This window comes from Onychomys torridus, chromosome 23 (genome assembly GCF_903995425.1).
Source record: "Onychomys torridus chromosome 23, mOncTor1.1, whole genome shotgun sequence".
Lineage (NCBI taxonomy): Eukaryota > Metazoa > Chordata > Mammalia > Rodentia > Cricetidae > Onychomys > Onychomys torridus.
In genome coordinates this window covers 3,068,339-3,096,260 of record NC_050465.1, presented here as the reverse complement: position 1 = coordinate 3,096,260, position 27,922 = coordinate 3,068,339, and the positions used below count along the sequence as shown (strand labels likewise).

The following is a 27,922-nucleotide window of genomic DNA, read 5'->3' as shown; positions in this document are numbered from 1 at the left end:
TGCAGAGGGTCTAGCCCATAGTCATCTGTGGGCTAAGGGTCAGGCTGAATACCATGGCAGGAAGTGTCTGTGTTGAAGCAAAGCAGCTTACCTCATACCAGACAGAAAGCAGGGAGAGAAAGGAAGAGGCTAGGGAGTGACCACCCCAGTGACCTAAGCATCATGTCCTGAAGTCCCCACCTTCTCCCAAATAACAGCTGAAGACCAACTGTCAACATGTGAGCCTGGGGATGGGTAGATAGCTCATATTAAAACCTCATCTATATGTACTCTGTGTTTGTTTGTGTGTGTGTGTGTGTGTGTGTGTGTGTGTGTGTGTGTGTGTGTGTGTGTACGTTTTGGTTTTTTGAGACAGGGTTTCTCTGTGTATCCCTAGCTATGCTGGAACTCCCTCTGTAGACCAGGCTGGCCTCAAACTCAGAGATTCACCTGCCTCTGCCTCCCAAGTGCTGGGATTAAAGGCGTGCGCCACCACTGCCTGGCCTACATACATTCTTTAAGCACACTCTGGCACATCTCAATACCTGATGTTCCCTGAGAGATGTCATCAGTCTGCCCTTCTCTGCTCCCCTGGGATGTAGCTGCATCTGGGCTGCTGTAATTACCACCAGAGCTGGTGCTACTGCAGACGCAGCCGGTGCCCAGTGAGCATGGGGCACGGATGGCTGCTCAGCCTATCCTAAGTGAGGAGCATGTAGGGCCTGGGTCCCTCATCTCTTTTTTCTTTTAAGGTTTTGTTTTGGGTTTTGTTTGTACTGAGGATCATTAAATAGAGGGCCTTCCACATGATGGGCAAAAATATACCACTCATCCACGTTCCTGGGTCCCTCCCTCCTCCATCCTGTATGTAAAGCCTGGAGTAGCTGAGATTCAAAGCAAGATTGATACGGAAAAGACAGCTACACTGATGTGGCAAATAATGTGACATGCTAAATAAAGATAAACATCCTGGCCAAGGAGAATTCACAGATGACTAACCTCCTATAAATGGACAAAAAGGGGGAGTAGGGAGTGAATGGGCCCAGCCAGCATCAGCTGTGACTCAGGACAAGGCCTGCTGGGTGTCAACCACAGCAGAGCCAGGCCCAGCTGTCCCCAAACACTGGTCTTCATAGTCATTGGGACAAAAGCTGTCGTCTGCAGAGTGAGGGGGCACTTGCAAGTATAGTCTCAGGTGTCTCTGGCAGTGTCCTTTAGAGCCATGCCGTCTGATAGACATGCCTCTCACATTATCTGTGGGGATATCAGTCTGTGATACAATTGTCTGTAGTCGGTTGGGTTAGTTACGTGTGCATTCTTTTGAGAAACTAAACTTAACAGAGGATTTATAGCAGAGAAGCTTTTAGAAACTTCAAGCCCAATGTGATCTTCTTGTCTGAGCTAGATACAGGCAGCTATGAAAACCAAAGACAAATTCCCAGCCAGCATGTGGGTCCCAGGGCCACAACTCATGACATCTCAACCCTATTGGCACTGTCTCAAGTCAAGTGCTGACCAGGAACCTGGGATCTGGTGTGGCTGTGATGTCTCTGTAGGCTTTCTTGTTGGTACTGCAGGGCATCTCCAACTTACAAATATATTCCTTGTCTCAAAGGGCCTCACCACGCTTACTGGTTGGCAGGGATTCTCAGGAAAGAAGTAACTAGAAACGCCCAGTTTACCCTGCTTTGCTGGGACCCAGCCTGACGGGAGTTGTAACAGAGCCCAGAGCATGGAAAACCCTCTGATTGAATCTGGTTCTCATATCATCAAGTCACATGACTTTGAGGGTGTCATTCACCACTTTGCATCTGTGTTCTTATGATGAAATGGGAATGTCTACATATCCCTTCTCAAAGACCCCAGGATTAAATGAGTCAGCATGGGAAACCCATTGCCCACCTCTGCCACCACCACCCAGGCACGTGTGTTCTAGGGACAAACAGCAGCCCCAAGGAAGGAGCCTTCAAGTCTCTGGCTACCCAGGTGCCACCCTGGTCCCCACCTCCATCCTCTATGTATCTGTGTCTCCTCCTCCCTCCTTTCCTTTAGAGAGATGTCTAGAATGATGGTTAGTTCTAATCATCAACTGACATCATCTAGAATCATCTGGACTGTCTAGATCAGGTTACCTTTCGGCATGTCTGTTGGGGGTTGTTTGATCATCTATCGACTTAGGAAGATCCAGATTAGAAGCTGATGGTACCATAGCCTGAGCTTAGGCCCCGGACTATATGAAAGAGGAGAGAGTGAGCTTAGTAAGTAGATGTGATTCATTCTCTCTCTCTGCTCTTGACTATGGGGATGACTAGCTGCTTCAAGTTTCTGCCTCAACTTCCTCAAAGTGGTGTACTGTGACCTGGAGGTGTAAGCTGACTAAACCTTCCTTGAGGTTGCTTTTGTCGGGATATTTTATCACAGCAACAGAAACAAAACCAAGCACCTAGCATTGGGGGTAGGAGCACCCTGACTCCGGAATGGTCTCACCTCAAGACCTTCAGTTCAAGCACAGCTCCGGGGCACTGTTGCCAGTTCTGGAGAACGGGGTGTAAACATAGATTTTGAGGGGTCAACAGTTCAGCCTGTCACCTTGTCCCTTCAGGTGTCTGAACCAGCCCTAGGTCAAGAGACAGTAGACAGTGATTGGACAGAGAGTGGGCTTGGCTCCCACGGGTTTCAGGGTAGAGTTTATAACCACTAAAGACAAGCTAGCCAGACCTGCCGCTGGGTTGTTTTGAGTTCATCACTTTGGTAAGTCGACAGCAATGTTGATAGGTGCCCCCTGGTAGATTTTGTGTTTTTCTCTTCTTCAAAATGAAAATTATTTTCTTGATTACATTATAAAATCAGATGCTAAAAGAAATAATAGAGGCTTATTTAGGATTTTTCAGATAATTAAAAAAAAGCATAAAAGTCATCCAAAATCACACCCTTCCTGATGAGCATCTTGGTCTGTTTCCTATAAAATGAGGACAGGCAGGGTCCTGCCACCTAGTGGCTGTCCCACCTGTCTCTACACCAAAACCATGAACGAGAGTCATCTTTGCCATCATCTAGCTCTGTTGTAAGACCAGCCTCTCAGACTGCTTTTCCTTCTATGTTATTATGGGTTCTTAGCATGCCACCAGGTGTCCTAGAGGCAGGCTATGACCGTGTGTTTCCCAAGAATAGAGGACCTTCTCCTTTGCACTGGGGTGGGCTGTCTTCTTCCACAATCTGCCACAACGGGCCTCGGTACCTCTGCATCTAAGAGCATCCTCAGCTCTCAGCAGTAACCACCAGTCTCTTCTGTGTCTGCACAGGCCATGTTTGAGCTGGTCACCTCCGAAGCCTCCTACTATAAGAGCCTGAACCTGCTGGTGTCACACTTCATGGAGAATGAGCGGCTGAAGAAGATCCTGCACCCATCCGAGGCCCACATCCTCTTTTCCAATGTCCTGGATGTCATGGCTGTCAGTGAGCGGTGAGTCCTGGTGGGACAACTTCCTCCATCTTCTCCATGTCAGGGTGTGTTTTGAATGCTTTGGATTTTACATAAAGAAATAGGATAAAGTTGTACATCTAGGGGAGATGGCTCATTGGGTAAAGTGTTTGTCTTGCAAGCACAAAGACTTGAATTTGATTCCCAGAAGCCACATGAAAATCCAAGTGTAGTGGGACACACTTGTATCTCCAGTGCTAGGCATGTAGAGACAGGAGAATCACTGGGTCTGGATGATCAACTAGCCAGTCTAGCCTAATTGGTGAGCTCTAGACTAATGAGAGATTGTCTCAAAAAATTAGGCAGATGGCTCCTGAGGAGTGACCTCTGATCTATACACACAAGTGTACAAAGGCTCACCATCTTCTCCAGCAGGTCCAATCCCCACCCCCTGTAACCCATCTCTTCTTGTCAACTTCCAAGCCCTGTGCTTCCTTATGGTGCTGGGAGTTGAAGGACTCTCTCTAATTGGTTGGAATGATATTAAGTTGAATCTTAGGCATGAAACCCACAGGCAAGTCTGCATGGGTCTCATGACAATTTCCAAGGTCATCTGGGAGCAACTGCTCACCCTGAGGTGCCCAAGCCTAAATGCCCCTGCAGGCCAGTGCCAATGGAGCCCAGACTACTCCTTTCCTTCTCTCCCATGAGGCATCCAGCAGTCCAGAAAAGGATGTGAGGTCTGTGTTTCCCGAGGTTGGATCCAGGTGAAGGAGGAAGTGAGTTCCTGTGGAGGAAATTTGGGTGAAGGGCTCATGAGCAATGGGCAGCCAACTTTCCATGTTCACACGAGGCAGGGTGTGGCAGAGGCAGCTCCCCAGTGGAGCATCACTCTGTGCCCGAATGCTCTTACAGTCACCTCCTTTGCACTGACACCTGCCTGTTCTTTGTTATCTGTGTCCCCTCTCCCCCTCCCCTGTGACCATCCTATCTAGTAACTATGGCTCAGTGAGGCCAGAGCAACTCGTGAGATCTCCGAGCTTGCTTTTTACCTATCAACTTGAATTCTAATTTGAAAAATTCCAGAATACAGAAGTAGAGACATCATGTTACAAGCCCCATGTGTTGATGGACATGGGGGTCAGTCTAGGTTCATCTGATCCCTGCCTTTCCTAGTACCCAGAGGACCATTATGAGGCACAGCTTGACTGCCATTCTGTGACATCAGTACACGCTTAAGAGATAAAGATGAGCCTTGTGCCTTCTCCCTCTCCACATACCCCTGATGATGTCATCCACCTAAGAACACAGCTGTTCCCAACTGTGCCCAGATGTGCCACCAGCATGCAGAGTCCCACCCACCTTGTCAGTGAGTGTGCTGGTTTGTTTAGGCAGCTGATTTCCAGGTGCCTTCAGCCCAGACTTTGCCTCTTGCAGGTTTTTGCTGGAGCTGGAACACCGCATGGAGGAGAATATCGTTATCTCGGATGTGTGTGACATCGTGTACCGCTACGCAGCTGACCACTTCTCAGTCTATATCACCTATGTCAGTAACCAGACCTACCAGGAGAGGACATACAAGCAGCTCCTGTGAGTATACCCTGCCTGGGCTCAGCCATTCTTGCCTGGGCATTCCCCGGGAGCACACTAAGTCAGAATTTGGTCAGGCTGGCGATGTCATACAAATCTAACATGTTCCTTGAGCATCATTGTGTCACTAGGAAACCTTGAATTCACCTGTACTCCAGGAGAGTCAGCTAAAGCCCCCCAGACCTGTGTCCAGAAGTAAAGCCTTGTAGGAAAGAATGTGTAGCCACAGGAATGATCCAAGGTCCAGAACATTGGAAATGGGGGTGTGAGGTAGTAAGAAAGGCAAAGATGGGCAGGAAGGCTAGTGATGCCTGTCACCTGGGACCAGTCTCCCATGTCATGACTTTGCTTTGCACCACGGGGAAGGGCTTTTCTTGTGGTTCCCACCCATGCAAAAAATAAGACTCTTTAGTAAGGGCACCTATACTGGGGAAGCAAGACCAGGTTTGCAGTCCCAGGCACAGGCATGGGGGTCTCTGGAATGCCCTGAGAACAAAGGCAAGGTTAGGGACCTTATTAGGACAGCTAAATCTACACATGTTGCCTGAGGGGCTGGCAAGCTCTGCCTGGCACATGGCAGCAGGTACTATGTTGAGAAGTTCTGGGGTCAAAGGTGGCGGTTCTGTGACAGTCACTAAGAAGCAATGCTGCAGCTGGCCCCAAGGGAAAGTTTCTAGAACAGTCATCTGTAACAGAGAGATCCCCATGGCTTCTAGGCTCTGTTGTAGGTGGCATGTCAGGACGGTTTCTGTGTGCTGCATGTCCTCTGTTCAAATAGCGTCTGGATTTTGATGGCTTTTCTATCAAGCCACAAGGTTAAAGTGGATATTTTAAAGTTTGAGTATCCCGGCATTTGAGTGCTTCCCAGTAACTGTTGGAAAGTGGAGGAATCGGAGTGCTGCATTTCAGATCATAAGACAAGCAGAATAGGTGTTCCTGTCTTGCAGTTCCGCAAGACTCTCCCAGGTAGCTGGTCACCATGTCACTTTGCCCTGGGTGTGAAGTTCCCCCCAGCCCCCCTAGAAGCAGGTGCAGTGTGCTGCCCTGCCGTACATCTCTGGCCTTTAGCAGCACTGTGCCACGTGGCCGAGCCCACCTGTCAAAAATAGCCCAGGCTCTCCTGGCAGGTGCCTCAAGCCTGCTGCGGTCTCCACTGCTGCATCACTACGTGGGTTTACCTTGCCACGGCTTCCTGCCGGGTGAAGTCATCTAATTGTATGTCTGATTCATAACCTTGGCTACAATGAGATTCTTACCCCTCCCACACAAATCATGTTTTGCCAAGTCTTCATGGCTTGGCATATGGAGCCACTATTGTTATTTGACGTTTATCTGAACAGTTTATTTTCCATTAAAAATAATGAGGAGGGGGAGGGAGCAGAAGAGGGAGGTAGATCTCAGCATGTGCCTGTGGTTGGTCTGGCCTCTGGGAGGCTGTGTGTGGGGAGGGGGAGCATCTCCTGTTCACACCTCCAGGCCCTGAGCTCAGAGCCAGTCCCCTGTGTCTGGATCTTCAGACAGGAGAAGGCAACTTTTCGGGAGCTGATCGCACAGCTGGAGCTGGACCCCAAATGCAAGGGCCTGCCCTTCTCCTCCTTCCTCATCTTGCCCTTCCAGAGGATCACAAGACTCAAGCTGCTGGTCCAGGTGTGACTCCTGACAGTGTCCTGGGCTCTGCAGGCCTCCCCTGCCCAGACCCTCACTCCTTCCAGCTCCCTGCTGGTAGTTTAGGGAATCCATTTGTTAAACAAGCCCTGTGGTGCTCCAGGCAATGAGGGCTCAGCTCTTATTCCAGAAGGAAAGATCAGTAGACATATAACCGGGAAGGGGGCACTGCTGTGAGGATTAGAGATGAGTTAACCCAGTAGGCAGTGCCTGGCTACTGCCAATTGGAGGGGTCGAGGAAGAGATAAGATATAACCGGAGGCTCAGCTTAAAGGAACCAGCACACCAACAGCTGGATGAAAGAACATTGTATGTACAGAAAGCTGAATGTCCAAAGGTCCTGGGGAAACAAGATTCATCGTAGAAAGGCCAGCCGTGAGCTCAAGAAGCATGATGGGAAGGAATGCAGAGACATGGGGGAGCGGGTCTGGGGGAAGGGGGAACCAGGTTCCATCCTCACCTGATCTGGTTGACATTTGTGGGGCTCTGAGGGCAGAAGTAGACAGAGGACAGGGTTATGCTTGACCTGAGGGCGAGAGAAGCCGGTGAGTGTAACTGAATGGGAAGAAACTGGGGAATTGAGGAGAGACATTTACAGTAAAGACCCAAGTCAACAAAGCCTCAGGACCACCGGTCTCCAGTGGCCATCCCGGAAGGAAGGGAGGGAGGGAGGGAAGGAGGATGCTGGTGCCCTGTGTAAACATTATGCCTCACTTGGGGACCAAGCTAGCCCTTAGCCCTGTCGGACCCTTGGTCCCTTGTGCTTTATACTGCCTCTGCACTTTGCTCCTGACGGACCGGGCTCTGTGTTGACACAGAGTATCTACAGGCCCACAGGACCTGTCCTATGAGGCTTGAACTGCCCATTATCATCCTGGGCCAAGACATCGGTCCCTGACCTGGCTGGGGATCCAATGGCCTTGATCCATCTGGTGCAGGGTTCTGTGTGTTGCATCTGTTAAAACTGTGCTTGAGAGATGATACCGGCTACCGGGGAGGGCGGGCAAGGGGATGTGGGAAGAGATGGAGTAACGCAGCTCCACCCTGCCTTCAGAACATACTGAAGAGAGTAGAAGAGAGGTCTGAGCGTGAAGGCACTGCCTTGGATGCCCACAAGGAGCTAGAAATGGTGAGTTGCTCCCTCCTGTGTATCCCAGAGAACCCTGCTGACATCCTCTGTCACTGTGTCCTCTTAGCACCCTAGTTATTCTGAGATTGACGTTTGCAATCTAGTTATTCTGAGATTGACGTTTGCAATCCTGAAGAGTCACTGGGGCTGGAAAAAAAATCACACCCAATGGCTTCATCAGAACCCTCTCTACACCACCACCCCCTTCACTACTCTCTCTGTTAGTGTGCCCAGGGTAGATATGGAGGCACCTGCCTGGCAATCCCAGGCCTGTTGCAGCCCATTGCTCCAACCCATCCTTCAGGATCCAGGTTATATTGGTGTAGACCCTGACCCAGAGCTCTGCCCAGGAGTGTCTCCCCATCCCTGGTCCTTAGAGAAGACTCCTGTGGTAGGGATGGGTTGTGAGGCATCCACAGCTTTCTCTGTGGCCTTCAAGTGCTGTCTTGGGTGCTTGGCTCATATCAATGATCCATATGAGTTCCTTCTAGCCCTTACTGGGCAGCAATGCCCTGGGTGCGTCTGGTAGACCTCTGACCTGTGAGAGACCTGCCAGCCCCAGAGGACTGTCCCAGAGGTCAGCCAGGGGCTGTGTGTGTTTCCTATTTTAAACCCTTCTCTGCCTTTGTCCCTCTTTTCCTTTTGATGAAAAAGACACTCTGCTTCTCTTGTTTACTTTTCTTTTAAAGGGCTTATTTTTCCTCATTCATAAAAGTAATTGATCAAATACAAGAAAATTCAGAAAATGAGCACAAGCAAAATAAAGGTAGCAAAAATGTCTGACTACCCACACTCCCTTTCGACACGCTTTGGCCAGCACTCCTGAACAGATGCCTGCATGCACACACACATACGTATATACACTACACACACACACACACACACACACACACACACACACACACACACGCCACCATGCTCTTTACAAACAGAGATTGTGTCTAAAGCACAGCCTCTGCTCTTCAGCTGAGTACGTGTTAATGATTTCAGAGCCCTTGGGTACAGGGATATACTAAACTTTGGCCATTGCTGTTTAAGTTGGTGACAGATTTTCTCACTCTAAGCAGCACTGCAGGGAACGTCCTTGTAGTTGCTTCTTTGGGCTCTGCATGTTTTCACAGACGCCAACCAAGTACCTGCCTCAGGCCAGGCTCTGCCCTAGACCCCATGAGCCATTTCAGGGTCTGTTTCTGAAGATGGAGGCCCAGAAGTCTAGGGAAATGCAGCGTTATTGGCTTGTTGGTTCCTGGCTGTCTTCCAGGGAAGTGGGTGCACCCTCTGTAGGTGAGAGGTAAACCTGGAGGAGCCTTTTTCCAGTCTAGCTGATAAGAAAGGCCATCTCCTCTTTGTCTGGGACATTGGCTTTCTAATTGTCCCCCAGAACCCACAGGGTGTCCCACTTGGTTCCAGACTGTGGGGAAGAAAGAATTTGAGCCTACGTGAGGCTGGCCAGTCAGGGTCAGCTCCTGGACATGCTGGTCACAGTGGTAGCTGGGGACACCTCGCGGGCTGGCCCAACACGTCCTCCCTCTTCCAGGTGGTGAAGGCATGTAACGAGGGTGTCCGGAAGATGAGCCGCACAGAACAGATGATTAGCATTCAGAAAAAGATGGAGTTCAAGATCAAGGTGAGTCTGCAGGATCTGGGTCAGCCTGTGCCCAGCCATGACAGTCACACCCTACCCAGAAGTATAGGTGGTCCAGCCTAGTAGAGAAAGCCAGACATCATACTCTGCCCAGGTTTATCTTCTGAGAGCTATGTGGAGCCCACAGCTGCCTGCCTGTGTGAATCTGACAGTGTTACCACATAAGTGATCCTGAGCAGTCCATTATGGGGATAGGGACTGTTCAAGGGATTCCCAATGCCGAGAGATTTGCAAATTACTTCCTTTCTCCAGATTTCTAGTGGCTTGGATGTTGGCACAGGGTGCCTACTGGTAGCTCCACAAAGCTAGGCATGTAGCTCAGGAGGACGGTACTTGTCTATCATGAGCAAAAATAAAAGGATCCCAGAGGTCAGAGGTCATGGTTTGGGGAGCTGAGCCCAGATGGAGGTTGTGAGGGGTCTTCTGATACCTCTTGGGGTTATACTTGCTGGGAGCAAGATTGCCCAGCTCCTATTTCTGAGAGCATCATCTATCTACAGGCATGACCTATTTATCCCATGAGCACCAGTACATCCTTTCCTCTATGAACTTGACCTCTCAGGCCACATCAAGCAAGCTGAGCTTAATGGGATGGCGACCACACATACACACACACACACACACACACACACACACACACACACACGAGATACATGTGACCCCACACAGCCCTTGCACAACGTGCCTGACAGCTCTACTCCAGCTGTGGTGTTTGTAGGGCCCTTAGGAGGGGGCAAGGGTGATGCCATGTGACACCCCCTTCTCTCTCAGTCAGTACCTATCATCTCACACTCCCGGTGGCTGCTAAAGCAAGGCGAGCTGCAGCAGATGTCCGGCCCCAAGACCTCCCGCACCCTGCGGACCAAGAAGCTCTTCAGAGAAATTTACCTCTTCCTCTTCAATGACCTGCTGGTGATCTGCCGGCAGATCCCTGGGTGAGCCTGGCCATGGTGCAGGGTTGTGGAGCAGTCGTTAGGGTCAGGTTTTTGAAGGTCTGCTCTGCTCTTGCCCAGCTTTGGGCCACAATGGAGACTCCCTGAACCTCAGTTTCCCTCCTGAAAATGTAGAAAGCCTGCACAGTGCCTAACACTGAGCTCAATAAAGTGGCCACTGCCTGCCACACCTCCGGATGGCATGCTGGGATTTTCCTGGGGGCTGGGGTAAAGAGTGGCTAGGGCTGTATGCTGACTCTTCCAGCCAGCCAGAAGGTTCCCCTGAGACCAACCGGTCCACCCTGGCTCCCTTGTTCCCCAGAGACAAGTACCAGGTATTTGACTCAGCCCCGAGGGGCCTGCTGCGTGTGGAGGAGCTGGAGGACCAGGGCCAAACATTGGCTAACGTGTTCATCCTGCGACTGCTGGAGAATGCAGATGACCGGGAGGCCACCTATATGCTGAAGGCGTCCTCCCAGTGAGTGTCCAGTGCCATGAGCCACACCCAATGCCACTTATAAGTCAATCTTTCCCAGGTAAAACAGGCCTCAACACACATCTGTAGGAGGCTGGCCTCTCACTACTCAGCACCCATCCTTCCCACGGGGACCTTGTATACAGGGCTTTTGCAGGCCCTTCGTGTTGGGGTATAGATGGCAGGGGATGGCTTGCATGTTCCTGGGTTCGTGTGTGAACAGAAGAGCAAGTCCATCTTGTAAAATGGGATGCTTACAGCTGATTGCCAGTGAGCCACTACACCCCCCTCCCCCTGCTTTTGTTCACTCTGTGTGGTCTCCGTTCCTTTACTCTCCAGTGTCTGAGCAATCAGGACAGCTACATCACAGCCCCAAACACTTGGGGGATATATAAGACAGTAGGAAATGCTTGGTGGACCATGGAGCCCTGGCTTTCTCCTGACCTGCCAGGCCAGCCTCCTCTCCTTCCTCTGTGCTCAGCTACCCCTAACCACACCCCACCAGGAGTTGTGCCCTGCCTTGCTGAGGCCCCAGGCTCTAGTTCACAGGATTAACAGGAAGTGGTGATAGGAAGTGGTGATAACATTCCCAGCTTTGCCACAGCTGAGACACTTTGGCTTCATTGTAACACACCTTTGAGAGCTAGCTTTCAGGACCTCACAGATGGCTTCTCACAGTCAGGCTTCAAACCCCTGCCCTGGGAGTAACATGCAGGGATTCCCTGTGCAGCTAACTGAGCCATGCTGGAGCCAGACTGAGTATGTAGCTGGCGTGGGGGTTCAAGTCCACACCATGGGGCGGAGTTTGTTGGCTCTGCAGCTGGGGCACTATCTGCCCACTTCCTATGCAGGAGTGAGATGAAGCGTTGGATGACTTCACTGGCCCCCAACAGGAGGACCAAGTTCGTATCCTTCACATCCCGGCTGCTGGGTGAGTCTATGACTTAGAAAGGGGGCTCTCGGTTGGCTCTGGCTAAGACTCACTGGGCCTCAGCTTCAGGGTTCCTTGATTGCTTGTAGGACGGCACTTCTACCCCCACAGAAGTCCATCTTGGTACCAACCAGGAGTTCAGTGCCTGTATGCACTGGCTGCCTAAGATCATTCAAACTGGATGGTTAAGGAAGAAATGGAAGTCCCCGAGTCTTAAGAGTCAGGTGGCAGGATATTGGACCCAAGTTCCAGGATTCTTTTGGCTTTTCCAGTCTCAGAAACTCATAGATGACCCAAGGGAACATGAGCCTGGCTACTTTGTGAAGAAGTCACTGTCTCAGCCTGCTGGCCTGTCCTCATCCCAAGATGGTTACTGGGTCACATCTGAGAACAAGAGGTTCTTCCTGCCTTCTAGGCTGAGAGCCCCATCACAGCTAGGGAATCCTTCCCTCCCTCTCGCCAGCGTTCTTGGTGTCTAAGGAAGTCTCCCTAGGATGTGAGCTCCTCCTGCTCAGAGGCGACCTCTCTCTGATGTGCTGTGCCAGGTCCTGTTTTAGCTAGGACGCAGCCCCTGCTGCTGGCAGCTCTGTCCCCAGCACAGCTGCCTGCTGCCCCTGCGTGTCTGGATGTGGGACAGGGTGGGACCTGGGATGATGGGGACACACCGTTCCACTCTCCCATCCTGCAGACTGTCCCCAGGTCCAGTGTGTGCACCCGTATGTGGCCCAGCAACCTGATGAGCTGACGCTGGAGCTGGCAGACATCCTGAACATCCTGGAGAAGACAGAAGACGGTGAGGCTCCCAGGAGACTCCGCATCTCGGCCAACCTTGCCCTCTATGGGGAGGAAGGACTATAGCCTGGGTGTAGGACTAGATGGCACAGTTGGCAGGTGGGCAGGCAGAGCCCAGCATCCTTGCTGGCACTGGTACGACCCAGGACATCCTGCCTGAGCACTGGGACCAGCATCCATTGTGGCCTTTCCTCAGACTTCTGGGCCTTCGTTCCATCCTATGAGCTGCAATGCCCCTTCCCCTTCCAGCAGGCCCCATGGGTGGTTCTCTGTCTCTGTCTCTGTCCCAGCATTACCTATGGCTTCAGCCCTCCCCTAAGAGGGGTTTGGCCCACAGCTTCTGGGGACACCTGTGACCACCAGGCCAAGAAGCCCTGTTCCTGCCCACCCTGTAGGTTGCAGGCAGAATTGGCTCCAAACGGAGTTTTCCTGTAGCCCCCGACCAATTGAATCCCTATGTAACCAGGGGGAATCCCTTTCTTGTCCATCAGTCCCCACTTTCGTACATTAACTGTTCCTGATCAAGATCCCAGGAGTAGCTGGGGACAATGACACACACCTCCACTTCCACCATTCAGGAGGCAGAGGCAGAAGGATCCCTGAAATTTTATGAGTGGCGTGGGCATAGGGTGAGACCCCAGTGTTGTTACAACAGAGACAATCAAAATACCCGAGGGGAACAAAGGCTCCTTCCTGTCCCCTCCTTTGTTCCAGGTCAAGACTGGAAAACCAAGTGATCTCCACAGCACCTCTCTGGGGTTCCCAGGGACCCCCTGCCCTTTCCCCAGCATAATCCATGGCCTCACACTCCTCCCATGGTGGCCTGCAAAAGGCACACCTCTGACCTGGGTAGGGACAGGCTGTTTAGCAGCAAACCTGGCAAAGACTTCTAGGAGAGGAGAGATAGCAGAGAAAAGAGGTCGGGGCACTTGGGGACTCAGTGTCCCCAGTTTTAATGGCCACCTCCCAACAACCACTTGGCCCTCTGGGTGAGAATCTGAGAGAATATGCCCAATAAGATAGTGAGCTCACTGTCCAGGTTTGGTAATTCAGTGGTCAGCTGTCTCCTACACTGGCCCCTGGATGCTTCTTTTAGGGGTGGCACTTCAAGTCTCCTCTCCTGGTATGGGGCAGCCTTGGAAGGTTCAGAAATAGGCAGCCCCTCGGGGGAGAGCCTGGATCCTGGTTCTTCACACTCCATGGCTTCTTAGCACACTGTAGGAGCAATCTAAGCTTAGGTGGGGTGCCAAGCCACTGCCCATTGGGAAATGCTGAAATCTTGAGTATGGCTCAACCCTTGCTTCCCATACTGAGTGGAACCCTAGCTAGGGAAGCCCCAGCCTTGCCTCTCCTTGACCCTACTGCCTCCTTTGCAGGGTGGATCTTTGGTGAGCGCCTGCATGACCAGGAGAGAGGCTGGTTCCCAAGTTCCATGACAGAGGAGATCTTGAACCCCAAGATCCGCTCCCAGAACCTCAAGGAATGTTTCCGAGTACATAAGATGGAGGACCCTCAGCGCAGCCAGAATAAGGACCGCAGGAAGTTGGGCAGCCGGAATCGGCAATGAACCCAAGCTCAGGCACCAGCCTGAAGGAGGGGTGTGGGCAGGGGGTGGGGGAGTAGGCCCAGCAGAGAACCCTGACAGACACAGAGTCTTAGGGAGGAAAGGTCAGTGCCTTCCCAGGCCGAAGGAGGGGCTTGGGTCTGCACTGTCCCTGCCTACACAGTGGAGGCACTCGTCCTGGCCATTCACATGCATACACACTGGCCAAAGGCTAAGTATTTAAGCAGTATTACACCACCTGCTCTCCTGCCTCTCAGAGCTAGAAGAGAGTGGGCATGCTCCAGCGACCTTCCAGTAACTGGAAGAGGCCCACACAGGGGTTCCTGGCAGGAGGTAATGACCAACCGTCAGGTCCCCTGAACTGCACGTGTCCTCCCCTACTCTGGAAGCGTTTAGAGTCTACCAGGCGCACCAGCAGGCAGCCCCAGCCTGAGGGAGCTTGGTGAGCAGTGCTGACTCTGCCCGCCCCTCTTGCACGGCCACGCCCTGCCCTCAGCAAGCCTCCGGGAGCTTGGCTGAGGGTTCATGCCTCTGGCTCCTTGCAGGGCTAGATGTCACTTGTATCTCCTGGCCCCTGAAGGAGCCCAGGTGTTTTGCAGAATGAATGAATTGGTCACTGCATCCTTTATGGTCATGGTTTTGAGAAAAGCAAATATCATTTTTGGCTGCATTAAAAGCATCCTGTATAAAATAAGGGATGGAGGCCTATTCTTTCTCACCCTGATGCACACAGCAATGAGGCATTGGGTTCTGGGTTGTGAGGGAGAAGCAGCCTTCTAGGCCAGCAGGAGAAACCTCTCCCCAAAGAGGAACCACAGACACATCAGAGGGAGCAGCTAATATCAGGTCTCAGAATGGGAATGGATTTGGGCCTCTGCTTATGGAGGGACTCAAGAAAGGACTCTCAGAGAGAATGGGGGGACCCTTCCTGCTGCAGCATAAGTACACATTTACAAGGCTGCAGGGACCCTCAGGTATCAGTAAGCAGTGGCCCTTTAGAGGTTCTGACGCCAAGCCTGGGACCCAGACACCCTACCTGGTCCAGACACTGACCTTGGATATTCCTCTGTGTCTTCAGTGGTAGCAGGTTCCCTGAGACCTGCTGCTCCTACCTAGGTCTGCACAGTCACCCATACTTACCCCTGTTTCTATCCCAGAGTGTCCACCCGACATCTGTCCTGGGGAAGCGTCCGGTGCACTGTGCAGAACAGACCTTGTGTTTGTTTTGTTTCTTGAGACCATCTCCCAGTATAGCCCAGATTGGCCTTAAACTCACGGTCCCACCTTGGCCTCCTAAGTACTGACATTTCAGGCATGTGTGCCTGACCCAAAACAGGCCTTGAGTTTGAGCCACGGGGCTTTGTAGCATCTTCCCGCATATCACAGACCCTTGAGCATTCCTGGCCCCTTGCCACACTGCAACCAGAGTGCTGTAGCCCCTACCCTGGCCTACCAGACCCTCTCATCTCCATGTCACCCCTCCCTCATTCTATCCTAGAGTGCTCCCCAACTTCTGGGCCAGCTGGAAAAGGAACAGTCCCAGGGAGAACATTTACACAAACCCCAGGTCCCAGGAATGTGTGCAGTTGGAGACAGGAAAATTCTGAGCCTTGCCGGGAGGGGTGAAGACACCGGATTGGGGTTCTGAATTAGGATATGGCTCCTCCCGCCTGCGTCAAGATCAAAAGCCTTTACTACCCCATCCAATGCCAGTCCTCCACCATTTCCCAGTTGGTCTCAAGGAATAGGATGAACCTGGGTCAAGCTCTGCTTCCCTGCCCCCAGTCCCCTCCAGGCGGAAGCACAAGGAGCCAGGGAGTTCCGTGGCCCTCAGTCCCCCTGCAGCCAGTGCTTCCTTAGAGAGTAGAAACCGCAGCTCCCCGTGCCCTGCGTGCGCTCCTGGCACAACACACGCACGTGGCCACGCGTGCACATGTTCCCTTTCCACCCACGGCTCCAGGCACACGGCGCGGCCCAGCCACACGCCCCCGTTTCCGTTCACATGCCGCTAACACCTGCACGCGGGCTCGTTCACGCGGGGACACGGAGGGAACAAAGGGGAGCACGGGTTGCAGAGTCGCCACGGGCGGGCGGGCCGGCGCGGCTCCTTTATTAGCTTCAAGAAGCAGAAAACTTTCTCAGCGCGACGACCACGAGGGCCAGCACCACGCAGGTGGCCAGCAGGGCGGCGATCACGATGGCCGCAATGGCGCCGGGCCCGAGCGATCCTGTGGAGCACAGAGGACGAGTCACCCCCGAGGCCAGCCCAAGCCTAGCCCTTCATGCAGTTCCTCCCTCCCTCTCCTCCTCGCTCCCCTCTCCCTGCCCCGCCCAGGCCCGACCTCCGTCCTGGTCCGCACCTGCAGGAGGGGTGTTGTCCTCTGGTCCTGGGGCAGAGGTGGGGAATGGTGGGCCTGAGGCTGCAAGTTCCTGGCTGTGGCTGGTGCTCTCCAAGGGACCTTCACCCGACGGCAATTCAATGGGTTCGTTCCACAGGGTGGGACTGGGCTCCTGGGGACCCTCTGCTGTAAAGCCAATGACCCGCATTAGGGCTCAGGTGGTCCGCTGACGGGGATGCCCACCCTCCCCATCAGATCAGCTGAGGGATGCCTTATGTGGAACTCGTGCTTAGTTCTACACCAACCCCCACATTTCACAGGGTGAGGCACCTGGCTGGGAAGTTCACTCCTAAGTTTGGGAGACCATCCACATGTGACTCAGAACACCCACTGGGCATTAAGGTCATAGGAGGACAGGTTGATCCTTGCAGAGAGACGGGGCAGTTGCAAAATGGGGATTCCTCTGTCCCTCAGGGCAGACACAGCTCAGTCTTCACCTGGGGCAAAAGCTGAGAGCCGAGGACCTTTGAGGGTGCTATTACTCAAAGACCAGAAGCCCACTCAAGCCACAGCCTCACATCAGGAGACAACCTTGGATATCTCACAGCCCTCCCCCAACCCAAGACAAGCACATTTCTGCCTCAGGACGGAAGGATGATGAAGGGGAAGGTAGGGAGGTTCCCACACTCCACCAGTCTCAGTCTGCACATGGGTCCCCGGCTGGCCTTTTTACCAAGAATCCTCTGCCTCTGAGGCTGGGAGTCAGCATGATTTGGGGTTACCCAGGGATCCCAGAGGGAAGGAAGGAGACAGGAAGCATAGGAAGGATGAGATCCAAGTGATGTTTCCACCTGCTGCAGCCCTACCTCCCCCTAACACGCATCACCGTGCCTGTGAAGTCCAGAGCACCACACACCCTTGGGCCTCTTCCCCAAGACAGAAGTTCAAGACCAGGCTGGTGATCAGGCTCTAAGATTTTCCCCTCAGCCTACCCTCCTGGCATCTCAGCTGGTCCCTGCCCTGATCCCAACTGGGAAGGCAATTGATCCAGGAACGCTCAGTCCCCAAATACAGGCCCAGTAGATATCACTCTACCACCTCACTAATTCCAGCTGCTTTTTGTCCCTAATGGAAGACGAGAAAGTCAAAGGCTTGGACAAGGTGGAGACAGCCCTGGTGAGGTGGTCCAGAGCCCTGGGCAGGATGGTGATGGCTGTGTCTCCTGACAGACCCCCAGTAAAAGTGCACCTCTGTTACCAGACCTATCACAACCTGCAGGTCCCTAAGTCTTCCTCTGAGCCAAGGCCTCCATCTTGAGTGCCTTTTTTTCTCTGTGGACAGGCTCAGGACAGTAACTGCTCAGGGGAGAGCCAAGAGACTTGTGTGTTTCTGCCCACAGTGGGGGTAAACAGAACACACAGCTAAAGCCTGACTCCAGTCAGCCTCAAAATAACCAAGCCCTCCAAAACCGTCAAGGTCTGGGAAGGGAGGGGAATTTGTGAGGAAGGATCTGTGAGGATTTGTTCTGGACCAGGACAGGGAAGGGGTCATACGCCCTGTCAGAGACTCTGGGTAAGGCTGGTGAGCACCGTGCCGGGGTTCCCATCCCGGTTTGATGCTACTTTCTGGGTGGGAAAGAGTGTCTTTGTTCTTAACTGAGAACTCAGGATGAATGATGTTGGAACTTTGAACTGCTTCTGCATTTGTGGGCAGGGAGCAGTGTGGCAAATGTTGGTAACTGGTAACTAGGTAAAGGCTGTGCTGGGGTTTGGTAGATAATTTTTCAACTCTTTTTTTTTTAAATATTGGAATATTTTCACTGTAAGATTTTAGCAGCCCCCTGACTCCCTAGGTTCTACCCTGATACCTCTCACAAACCTGGGCCAACTTGAGACTCAACTTGTAGGCAGGGACTACTGTCATGTGCCCTGCGGTTTCCCCAGACTAGGACCCTTTTCAGAAAAGACTGGCGAAAGGTCTCCAAAGACTGTTGTCGCCCACTTCAAGAGGCTTCCCTCTCCTAGAGATCAGGGCTGGTGCCCGGGCCGGTCTCCCACTAACCATGAAAAGCACTCTGTGAAGAGGGCAAAGTGACCTGGTCAGAGAAGGCAGTGTTTATAGCCTAAAAGCCCTGATGAAAGGCTTCACGCCTCAAGCAGTCTAGCCTCAGGCTCCCAGGGCTGGACAGAGAAAAAACCAGTGAACATGCCTGCCATGCACCAAGCCCTGAGGTCTGGGCTTCACAGACTGCTAGTCTGCCCTGAGACTCTTCAGGACACACCCAAAACAGGCAGGCAGGCCTCTCCCTATCCCATCTCTCCTGGCCAAAGCTCACCTCCAATGCCAGGGAAGATGCCCAAGGATTATGAGTACCAGGCCCAGCCCGCCTAAGCAGTGCCTGCTCCCAGGCCAGGGACTGAGCTTGCCCCAACCCACCAAAGGAGGCCGTGTTTCTGTGGCTGTAGCCCAGGCCTTATATTGTTTTCTTACGTACTCAATGTTCTCCAGACTCGGAATAGTAAGAAAGAGCAACAAGCTAGCTCCCTCCAAGTCCACTGAGGAAGCCAGGAACCATGGGTCAGTGTGATAGCAGGATGGAGTGGGGATGAGAAGAAGGAGGGTCAGTGCAGGGCCCCAGGAGCAGGATGTGGAGGAAGTAGGCTGACTGACAGCCAGTGAGGACAAGGGAGACATAGCAGAGGCTCCTGAGAAGGTTTTGTCCACCTGGGCCACTAGGAGGCCCACCGCAACAGTGAGCAACTTCACAGGACTTTCTGGTCTGGCAGAAGGGCGTGGTGTCAGTGCCACAGGCTTGGACACCTCAGCCTGTCCCCTAGCCCCACCACCCAAAGCTGCTCTGCCTTTTGGTAAATAAGTTTGTTCAACGGTTAGTCTGACCACAGGCCCTGAGGCCAGGCGCCCATGCTCACAGACGGCCTTTGTGCGGCCATGAAGAGCCTTTTCATCCCCACCCTGGCCTCCTGCCCGCTCAACCTGGCCTGCTCCCCTACCTCAGTGACTGTGGCCACCGGCTGAGGCAGGGAGGATGGCAGGCTGGCCTGTGCTTCAACTCCAGCAGTGCTCCATCTCCTCTTTCCTGCTACAGGCCTACAGCCCAGAAGAGAGACAGGGGCTATGGACCTTGTACACACCTGCTCAGACCTGTGGGTCCAGGGCTGGTTCTGAGAACCTCCTATCTCCCTGTTCCCAGAACAGTCAGAACCCCAAGACTCAACTGGCATGTCATGCCTACTGTAGGCCTGCCTGTTCTTGGGGTGGGGTGGGGGGCACCCATGGAAGGAAGAGGGAGGTGAGGTCAGGGCAGGTCCTGACTATCCTCAAAGCTTCTGTGGGATCAGAAAGCCCACTCACCAAAGTTGTGTGTGCACAGCCTGACTAGGGGCTCTGGCTAGAAGCTTGAGCTGGAAGAAGCGTCAGGGACTGGGCAGGAGCCACTAGGAAGGCCCAAGCTGCAGGGCTTTGCCAAGCAACTGCCTCACTGAGGCAGGAAGCAGATGGGTCTTAGCCCTGGGTTGGGTCCTAGCTGATGGAAAATGTCTCCCAGCATTGTAAGTCACATCTCCCAACATCAGGGGTAATTCAGGCTACATCACTGAGCACTGCTCCCACCCACCCCCAAAACTGGGTGTGTCCCAACCTGTGGGAAGAGATGGTTCACCCACAGATCCCTTTGGTCTGGGAACTCTGCTCAAACTCTGAAGACAGATTGAGTACTAACTGGGTACTTGGCCACCCTGAGAGCCCTGCAGGTCAGACCTGGTGAGGTCTCACCATCTGCCTGTGAGGGAGGCAGAGTAGTGAGGTTCACCCCCTGCAGATGAGAAAAGGGCCAGGAGAGGCATGGGACAGGCAGGCCGGAGCCTGGCCTTAAGCTGCTTCCTAGGATGTCAAGGGGAGGAGACGCCCACAGACCACCATCACCTGTGCCTCCTAGAGTGTGGCTGGGAGTTCCTAGGCCTTGCTTCCACAACAGAGTTGACTTCTCTCTCCGGAGATCTGTAGACACCCCCAAAGTTCAGGCTGCCATGTTGTAAGACAATCAGGGAACCCAGAGGCAAGCTGCCCTTCTGTTGACTACTGAACAACCGCGGAAGATTTATTCTGACCTGGAACAGCCCCGCCATGCATGCAGCCTCTCTCCTCAGACCCCTGATGTAGCCATCCAGGTCTCAATGCAGTGTCCTCGCCATTCTGCAAAGGACTTGGAAAACTACCCACCTCTATGGGGACAGCACCCAGGTCATAAGCCAACAGGGAAGGGTTTGCAGAATTTAAGTCACTGGGAATTCCAAGTCACTGGGTTTTCCACCCAGCATCTGGGGCTCTGGCCTCTGAGCCCTTTGCCCTTTGTCTGATGAGGACCCCCTACCTCCCAGATACAGGAGCCTCCAGATGTTCTAGTGACAAAATACCCCCAGAACTCCAGACAACCAAATGTCTTCAGCTCTGGTACCCCAGTTGCCTTCCTGTGTCAGTGGTCCCCAATCCCTGCTGCTAACAGTTTCCGGGCACATCATCTAATTCAGCTTCTACCAGCCAGCGTTGTGGGAGCCCCCGTCCCCAGAATCATCACAGCTGGGCATCCTGCCTCTCGTGAGGGGCTTATGCCCTGTAGAGACTGAGAATCGGGTCCCCTTGGTAATTGTTGGCCCTGAGAAGTTGGTGGCAGCAGAGCCAATGGCCTGTGCCTCTTACCTGTGAGCACCGCGGGGGCTAGGACCCCAGAGACGAGCAGCAGCGCCATGTGCAGGGCCAGACAAGATGCCATCCTGGCGGTGAGTGAACAGTGTGTGGGGCACAGAGGACTAAGCGGCTGGGCTCAGGCAGCAGGAAAGAGGCTTCAAAGGGCTGGGAAGGGTTTTCATCAATGCAAACTCTGTCCTCCTGGGACACCGTGCCCGCCCCCCACACATGCACACACAGGCGCACACACAAACAGAGAGAGAGAGAGAGAGAGAGAGAGAGAGAGAGAGAGCTCAGACAGACCTGCTGTCCTGAACTACCAAACAGCCCCACCCTGGAAAAGACCAGGGAAAACTGATTTTTATTTCTCTCTACTTCTCTATATTTTTCTTCCTTTTCTCTCGCCATCTCTGCCCACCCCTCCCTCCCTCCCTCCCTCTCTTTCTCTTCTCTCTTAACACACACACAATACACACCATCTGCATGTATTCCTGACCCACTGGAAGTAAGAACTTCTTCCCAGAAGAAGCCTCACCCGGAGGACCCTGGGCACAATACATGCTCTGGGGCCACTGTGCTCAGGGTGCTTGAGTGGCCCAGCAGCTCATCTCCCACTTGAGAACTTGTTAAAGCTACTTGCTACAGCTCTGGTTAACACAGCTCCTTTAACGCACTTTCCACCAAAGCCCCTGGCTGCTCCAGACCCTTCTCCAGAAAAGCCTTTGCCTGCACACCCCTCCCTTGCTACCTTGTTCTCCCAGGTACCCTTCTCTAATCCCGAGACTCAGTTTCATCTGTCAGGCAGCTGCTGACCAAGCACACTGGCCTCCAAGGCCTCTGCCCACACCCCAGATGGACTTCCAGTCCTCCTGCCTCTCAGGTGTACTCACTATAGAAGTCCCCAAAGTCCCTTCCCTTTGTCCCCACTTACAGGCCCCAGAGGCCCTGATACTTCTTCTACTTAATAGTTTTTTCCCAACAAAAGCCAAATGTAGGGCTTCCCCTAGCCAGGCTTCACCCCACCCCCACCTACTCCCCTCTATGTTCCGGCTGCTGGCTCTGACTGCACTCCTCCAGGACACTAGACAGGATCCTGCCCCAGGGCCTTTGCACCTCTCTCCTTGCCCAGAAAGTAGTGCCTACACCTATCAGATATTCACCTTGTTTCCTTCAGGTCTCAGCTTGGTCAGTCAGTCTGCATCCTCTCAACGTATCACTTCAAATTTCTTCGTAGCACATAAATTTCTATGAATTTTCATCTTTTTTTTGCGCTAATTTCCAGAGGAAAAACATTCATACAAGGTGTATTCATCAGCTATTTGTTACTGAGACAAAATCCCTGAGGAAGCCATTTAAAGAGAGCAAAGGTTTACTTTGGCGTATGGTTTCAGGGGTTCTGGTCCTGGTTAGCTTGCCCTGTTGCTGTGAGCCTATGAAGAGGCAGTGACAGTGACCGAGAGGCTGCTACCCTCCTAGCAAAGGAGGACAGAGAAGGAGATGGGTCTGGGGACAGGACATCCTTTGAAAGGCATGCCTTGAGGCCTACTTCTTCCAACTACATTCTGCCCCCTTCCCCTATGAACTCCTCAATGGACCAACTCATTGACAAAGCTACCCTTCTCATAAGCCTGTCCCCTTTTAATAGTGCCACTAGCTGGGGGCTAAGTCTTCAATGCATGAATCCTTCGAGGTGACACTTCACATCCAAATCACAGAAGATGTGCATGAATCTTGTTTACAGGCTGATGCGTTTTTGTATTCGGTAGACTTTAAATTTTCCTTTTGTATGCGTGTGTGGTATATGCATATGTGTGCATGCTCACATGTATGTGGGCACACATTCTCTTGTGCACACACATAAAGAAGTCAGAGGCTGGCATTAGGTATTGTAGGTGGAGTTTTCCTGACATAACTGCCTGCTCCCAAATAACCAGCAGCCATTTCCCAAATAACTGACGTGGAGACGTACTATAAATTATAAATGCTCAGCCAATAGCTCAGGTTTGTTACTAATTAGCTCTTACAACTTAACCCATTTCTGTTCATCTATGTGCTGCCCCGAGGCTCCTGGCTTTTACCTCTATCGAATTTTGTGTGTTCAACTCATTCTCCATCTGGCTGGGGACTCCTCTGACTCCGCCCTTCCTCATCCCATCACTCTGGCTTTCCCACCTAACTTTATCCTGTTCAGCTATTGGCCAGTCAGCTTCTTTATTAAACCAATCATAGCGACACATGTTCACACAGTGTACAGGAGGACTGTCCCACAGTAGGGGTCTTTCTCAAGCTCTTCCCACCTCATTTACCAAGGTGGGGTCTCACGGAACCCCTAGCTTGCTGACCCAACTACTTCAGCCAGCTTGCTCCAGGGATGCCCTCTGCCCCGAGCTCTAGGCCATCCTGCTCACCCTGGCTTTTGTGTGGCTGCTGGGGATCCAGCTCTGGTGCTCATGCTTGGGTGGCAAGCACTTTATCCACTATACCACCCCTCAGCATTGCCATTGTATTAGTACTCAGGCACTTATGTGTTATTTACCTCCCCGTGATGAGTAAATTAGCTGGGTCTGCTTGGGTTTGTTGTTTTGTCTTTTTGCTTATTTATTTCTGTACTTAGTACTTTAAAAAAATATTTTTAGGATATTTTTGTATCTTCCAGATAAAAATCCTTTGTCATACATATGGGACAGTTCTTTTAGATGAAGTGTACACTGGCTTCCCCAACCCCACCATGTCTCTCTCATGACTTAAAGACCCAGCTTGTTTTTGTAAAAGAATTTTATTAAACTTTATGTGTAGGAGTGTGTTTTGCCTGCATGTATGTCTGTGCACCCCATGCAAGCCTGATGTTCAAGGTGGCCAGTAGAGGCATTGGATCCCCTAGAACTGGAGTTACAGATTACTGTGAGCCACCAAGTAGGTACCAGGAACTGAATCCTGGTCTTCTGGAAGAGCAGCAAGTGTTCATAGACACTGAGCCACATCCCCAGCTTCATTGAGAACCAGTTTTATTCCCTAGTAACTCCCAGAGACCAGCCAATGTCATGCCTCATCCTGCAGAAGCTTAGTGTGTGGATGCAGTTCACTGGGACTTCTGCATGGATTTAACGGTCTTTCTCACCTGTTCATTGTCTGCCCTGTTTTCCCTCCCCTTCCTGTGCCCTGCAGCGTGGCCCCCAGATGACTTCCTGTTGAGTTCATCAGTGGGAAAGCCACACTGGTGGAAGATTTGGGGTAGGAGCAATGGCTCTGCATCAGATTTCTGACAGCATCTTGGATGACAACAATGACAGATTTCAGTGGTGGTCAGGAGGCTGGATGTCAGGCTCCCGGATCCCCACTGGGCAGCTGTTATGCCAGGGACTATGGTATGTTAATTACTCTTCTCATTGATGTGGTAAAACACCATAACAGTTTCGAGGAGGGGAGGTTTTATTTTAGCTCACAGTTCGAGGGGACACAGTCTGTCATGGGGCAAGGCATGGTGGCAGATAGTTTGTGTGGGCAGAAGCTGCTTGTTGGCATCTAGGTCAGAAGCAGGGATGGTACAGGAAGCAGGACTGGGCTCCACACACAAGCCCCACCTCCCCAGAGGTGGACCTTAAACATTATTATGGCAAACTTCCAGCTGAACTTTTTCTGTTTGAGATACTCTAACCAAAACAGATACCTGGGATTTGCTTGCCCTTTGACCTCGAGTGCAGTGATGACTTCACTGCCAGTGGAAGTGAGGTACTGGTGACATAATATGACATCGCATGTAGCCGTATAGTCTGTTTATTATAGAGTGCTATCAAGGATACAGTTTATGGGGAGAGAGAGAGACAGACAGACAGACAGACAGACAGAGACAGAGAGACAGAGAGAGAGAGAGAGAGAGAGAGAGAGAGAGAGAGAGAGAGCGAGCAGTTCAGACAAGATCTCGCTATATAGCTCAGGCTGGCCTCATGGCAATCCTCCTGCCTCATCCAAGTTCTGGGATTACAGACATGAGCCACTATACTCACTGAAGACAATTAAAAGCCAGTTGTATATGGACGTTTATGGTGGCATGATCAGAGGGATAATACTGTGAACTGAATGCCCACAGAAGGGGATAAGCCTGGGACTTACATTCAAGACATATCAGAGAACTAGAGTTGACACAAGAATCTCTTACTTCTCATAACTTCCTTGGCTGTAAATCAGGCTCAAATCTAGATGGAAGATTGCAGAATGCCATGGTAAGTTGCATTGCCAATTCTCACAGGTGACCTACCTTTAAATCACTGAGAGCTTGAGAGTTGGGTGGGGATACTCGGGCAGAACAAACGGATCTAAGAGTGCCCCGCCAAGTGTGCAGGCTCCCTGGCGGCAGCAGCAGCCTATTCTTGTTCACACAACCGCCTCGTCTGCCAAGCTCCCTCTCAAGAGGATGTCTGCTCTCAAGATCCACCCTGGTCACTCATCCTCTCCCTGTTCACATGAACCAGATGCCTCTTCCCCAAGAGGACAAACCTGGAGCCTGGCTCAGGAAGAGTCAAGCACGGACCACTACCGTTAATGCACACTAGCCACAAACGAGCACGTGCTCTTCAGGAGGACCTCGCTGACTTACATTATTAGGACACGGTGTGAGAGTTCTCAGACGGTGGACTCAGCACTCCAGGTGAGACTAGGACTAGCTTACATGGGTGCTTAGGGAAATTCAGAACCCAGGACACCAACAGTAGCTCCAACAGTCTGGTGGGTCGAATGGCTAAAAGTCAAACTCATTACTGGGCCAGATGTGTTGAAACTGAGAAGCCTAAGTAAAAGACAATAGATGCCATAGACTTAGCAAAGAGAGGTGTGAAGGTTAATGTTGACTGTCAACTTGACAGCCACTGAGAAGCTATGCCTGAGGGCGTGCCTATAAGGGGTCTAGAGTAGTTAATTGAAGGATGAAGATCCCCCCCTGCCAGATAAGTAAGAAGAGGGGGGGGGTGCTGTCACCCACCTCTCCCTGCTTCCTGATCCACGGCAATGTGACAAGCCATCTCAAGATCATTCTGCTATGACTTCCTGGCCAGGGTGAGCTCGAACTGTGAGCAAAATAAAGCCCTCTCCCCCTTAAGTTGGTTTTGTCACTCACTGTGTTTCATCGAAACAGGAGAAGTAGATTGGCTCTGATTAACCTGACTGTGTGGGTTTTCAGCCTTTGGAACCCGCTTGCAGAAAGAATGTGAAAGGTTTTAGGACCCAGGGTTTGAAAAGTCCCCAAATGCTGCCAGCAGAGGTCCGTGGCCCATTATATACACTTGCTAATTCGTGTGCATACTGGAGGGAAAACTGACGGAGCACTTTGAGAGTCTGTTCTGCTCTTGCTCCATTTGGTCAGGAGCAAGAGCCCAGGTAGCTTGTTGATCAAGCTGAATTTGAACTCCCAGGACCTGCTGTTTTCATCTGAGTTTTGGTTCTTTGGGGAGGCAAATGGGTCAGGTGTCTTTCTTCCTTTCAGTGAGGCTAAATTGGATTCCACTTCAGCGCATGACTGCTACTGTGATACTTCTCAAAGTTCACTTTGGCCTTCACACTGAGAATCTCCTAGATGGCATCTCCATACTCCAGTCTTACAGCAGCACACATCCACCACTGTCCCTGATATTCCTGCCCTGCTAAGGTGCACATCTAGACACTAACACCTTCAGGATCTAGTGATCTCACTATGTTTGCCACCTTGAGCAAGTTACTGAGGTAATGGCTTAAAGTAACATCTGTGTCACTTAATATGCTGCACTCGGGATCTGGGGTTACTTCTGTAGCACACCTTCAAAACTGCATAACCACTGTCCAGTCATGAGGAAACCCCAGATAAAACCAAAGTAGGCATGTTCTAAAAAAAAAAAAAAAAAAATTACAACACAGAAAAAAACAATGTCGGGGCTGGAGAGATGGCTCAGAGGTTAAGAGCACTGACTGCTCTTCCAGAGGTCCTGAGTTCAATTCCCAGCAACCACATGGTGGCTCACAACCATCTGTATTGAGATCTGGCACCCTCTTCTGTATACATAGTAAATAAATAAATTTTTAAAAAACAAACAAACAAAAAACAATGTCAGGGTGTGAGGAGACAGGCTGAGAAACCAGCGGCTCCAGATTGAAGGAGACTCAAGAGACACGGCCACTGCAGGCACAATGGCCATGAATAACACCCTGTATCTATGCAGGCTTTACTAAGGCTCTTGGTGGAATAACTGTTGAAATATTAGCACAGTCTGAATATTGAAATAGTTCCATACCACTAATTTCCTAATTTTGATAGTTGCAGTATGGGTAAGTACCAGACTATTTTGAGGAAATATTAGGACTGCTTAATGATAAAGGACATAAAGTGTGCAATCTACTTTCAAATGGCTAGTTAAGAAATACTGAGCCTGCATCCATGCTCAGTGCTGCTCTATTCACAATAGCCAGAAACTGGATACAGCCTAGATGTCCATGAAACTGAGGAGCGGATCATGAAAATGTGGTACATTTATGTGATGGAATATTATTCAGCTGTTAGGAAAAGTAAAATTTTTGCAGATAAATGGAGCTAGAAAAAAAAATCATCCTGAGTGAGGTAACCCAGACCCCAAAAGACAAATACTGTATGTTTTCTTTTATATGTGGGTGTTGGGGTTTTTGTTTTGTTTTGTTTTGTTTTGTTTTTGAGACAGGGTTTCTCTGTGCAGCTTTGCGCCTTTCCTGGATCTCGATCCATAGACTAGGCTGGTCTCGAACTCACAAAGATCCGCC

The 27,922-nt window shown here is 51.6% G+C and overlaps 2 protein-coding genes across 4 annotated transcripts; one reads left to right on the top strand and one right to left on the bottom strand.

The window, feature by feature from the left end:
- Positions 1 to 661: 661 nt before the first annotated feature.
- On the top strand, positions 662 to 14,817 carry Ngef (neuronal guanine nucleotide exchange factor). Its single transcript, XM_036173660.1, has 11 exons — positions 662 to 683; positions 3,262 to 3,442; positions 4,838 to 4,990; positions 6,508 to 6,637; positions 7,710 to 7,784; positions 9,322 to 9,411; positions 10,201 to 10,364; positions 10,684 to 10,839; positions 11,688 to 11,767; positions 12,456 to 12,560; positions 13,936 to 14,817. The coding sequence occupies exons 1-11, from the start codon at positions 662 to 664 to the stop codon at positions 14,124 to 14,126; spliced, it is 1,347 nt and encodes a 448-aa protein (XP_036029553.1). The 3' UTR covers positions 14,127 to 14,817.
- Positions 14,818 to 16,192: 1,375 nt separating this feature from the next.
- Snorc (secondary ossification center associated regulator of chondrocyte maturation) lies at positions 16,193 to 21,388 on the bottom strand. Of its 3 annotated transcripts, none has more exons than XM_036172742.1 (3): positions 21,179 to 21,388; positions 16,466 to 16,648; positions 16,193 to 16,351 (listed from the first exon to the last, which is right to left on the bottom strand). In XM_036172742.1, exons 1-3 carry the CDS (start codon positions 21,249 to 21,251, stop codon positions 16,242 to 16,244), a joined length of 366 nt encoding a protein of 121 aa, XP_036028635.1. In that variant the 5' UTR covers positions 21,252 to 21,388; the 3' UTR covers positions 16,193 to 16,241. The 3 variants fall into 3 exon arrangements, with proteins under 3 accessions (XP_036028635.1, XP_036028636.1, XP_036028637.1); XM_036172743.1 differs by having other exon boundaries at positions 16,194 to 16,351; positions 16,466 to 16,645; XM_036172744.1 differs by having other exon boundaries at positions 16,242 to 16,351; positions 16,484 to 16,648; positions 21,179 to 21,285.
- Between the last annotated feature and the right edge of the window lie 6,534 nt (positions 21,389 to 27,922).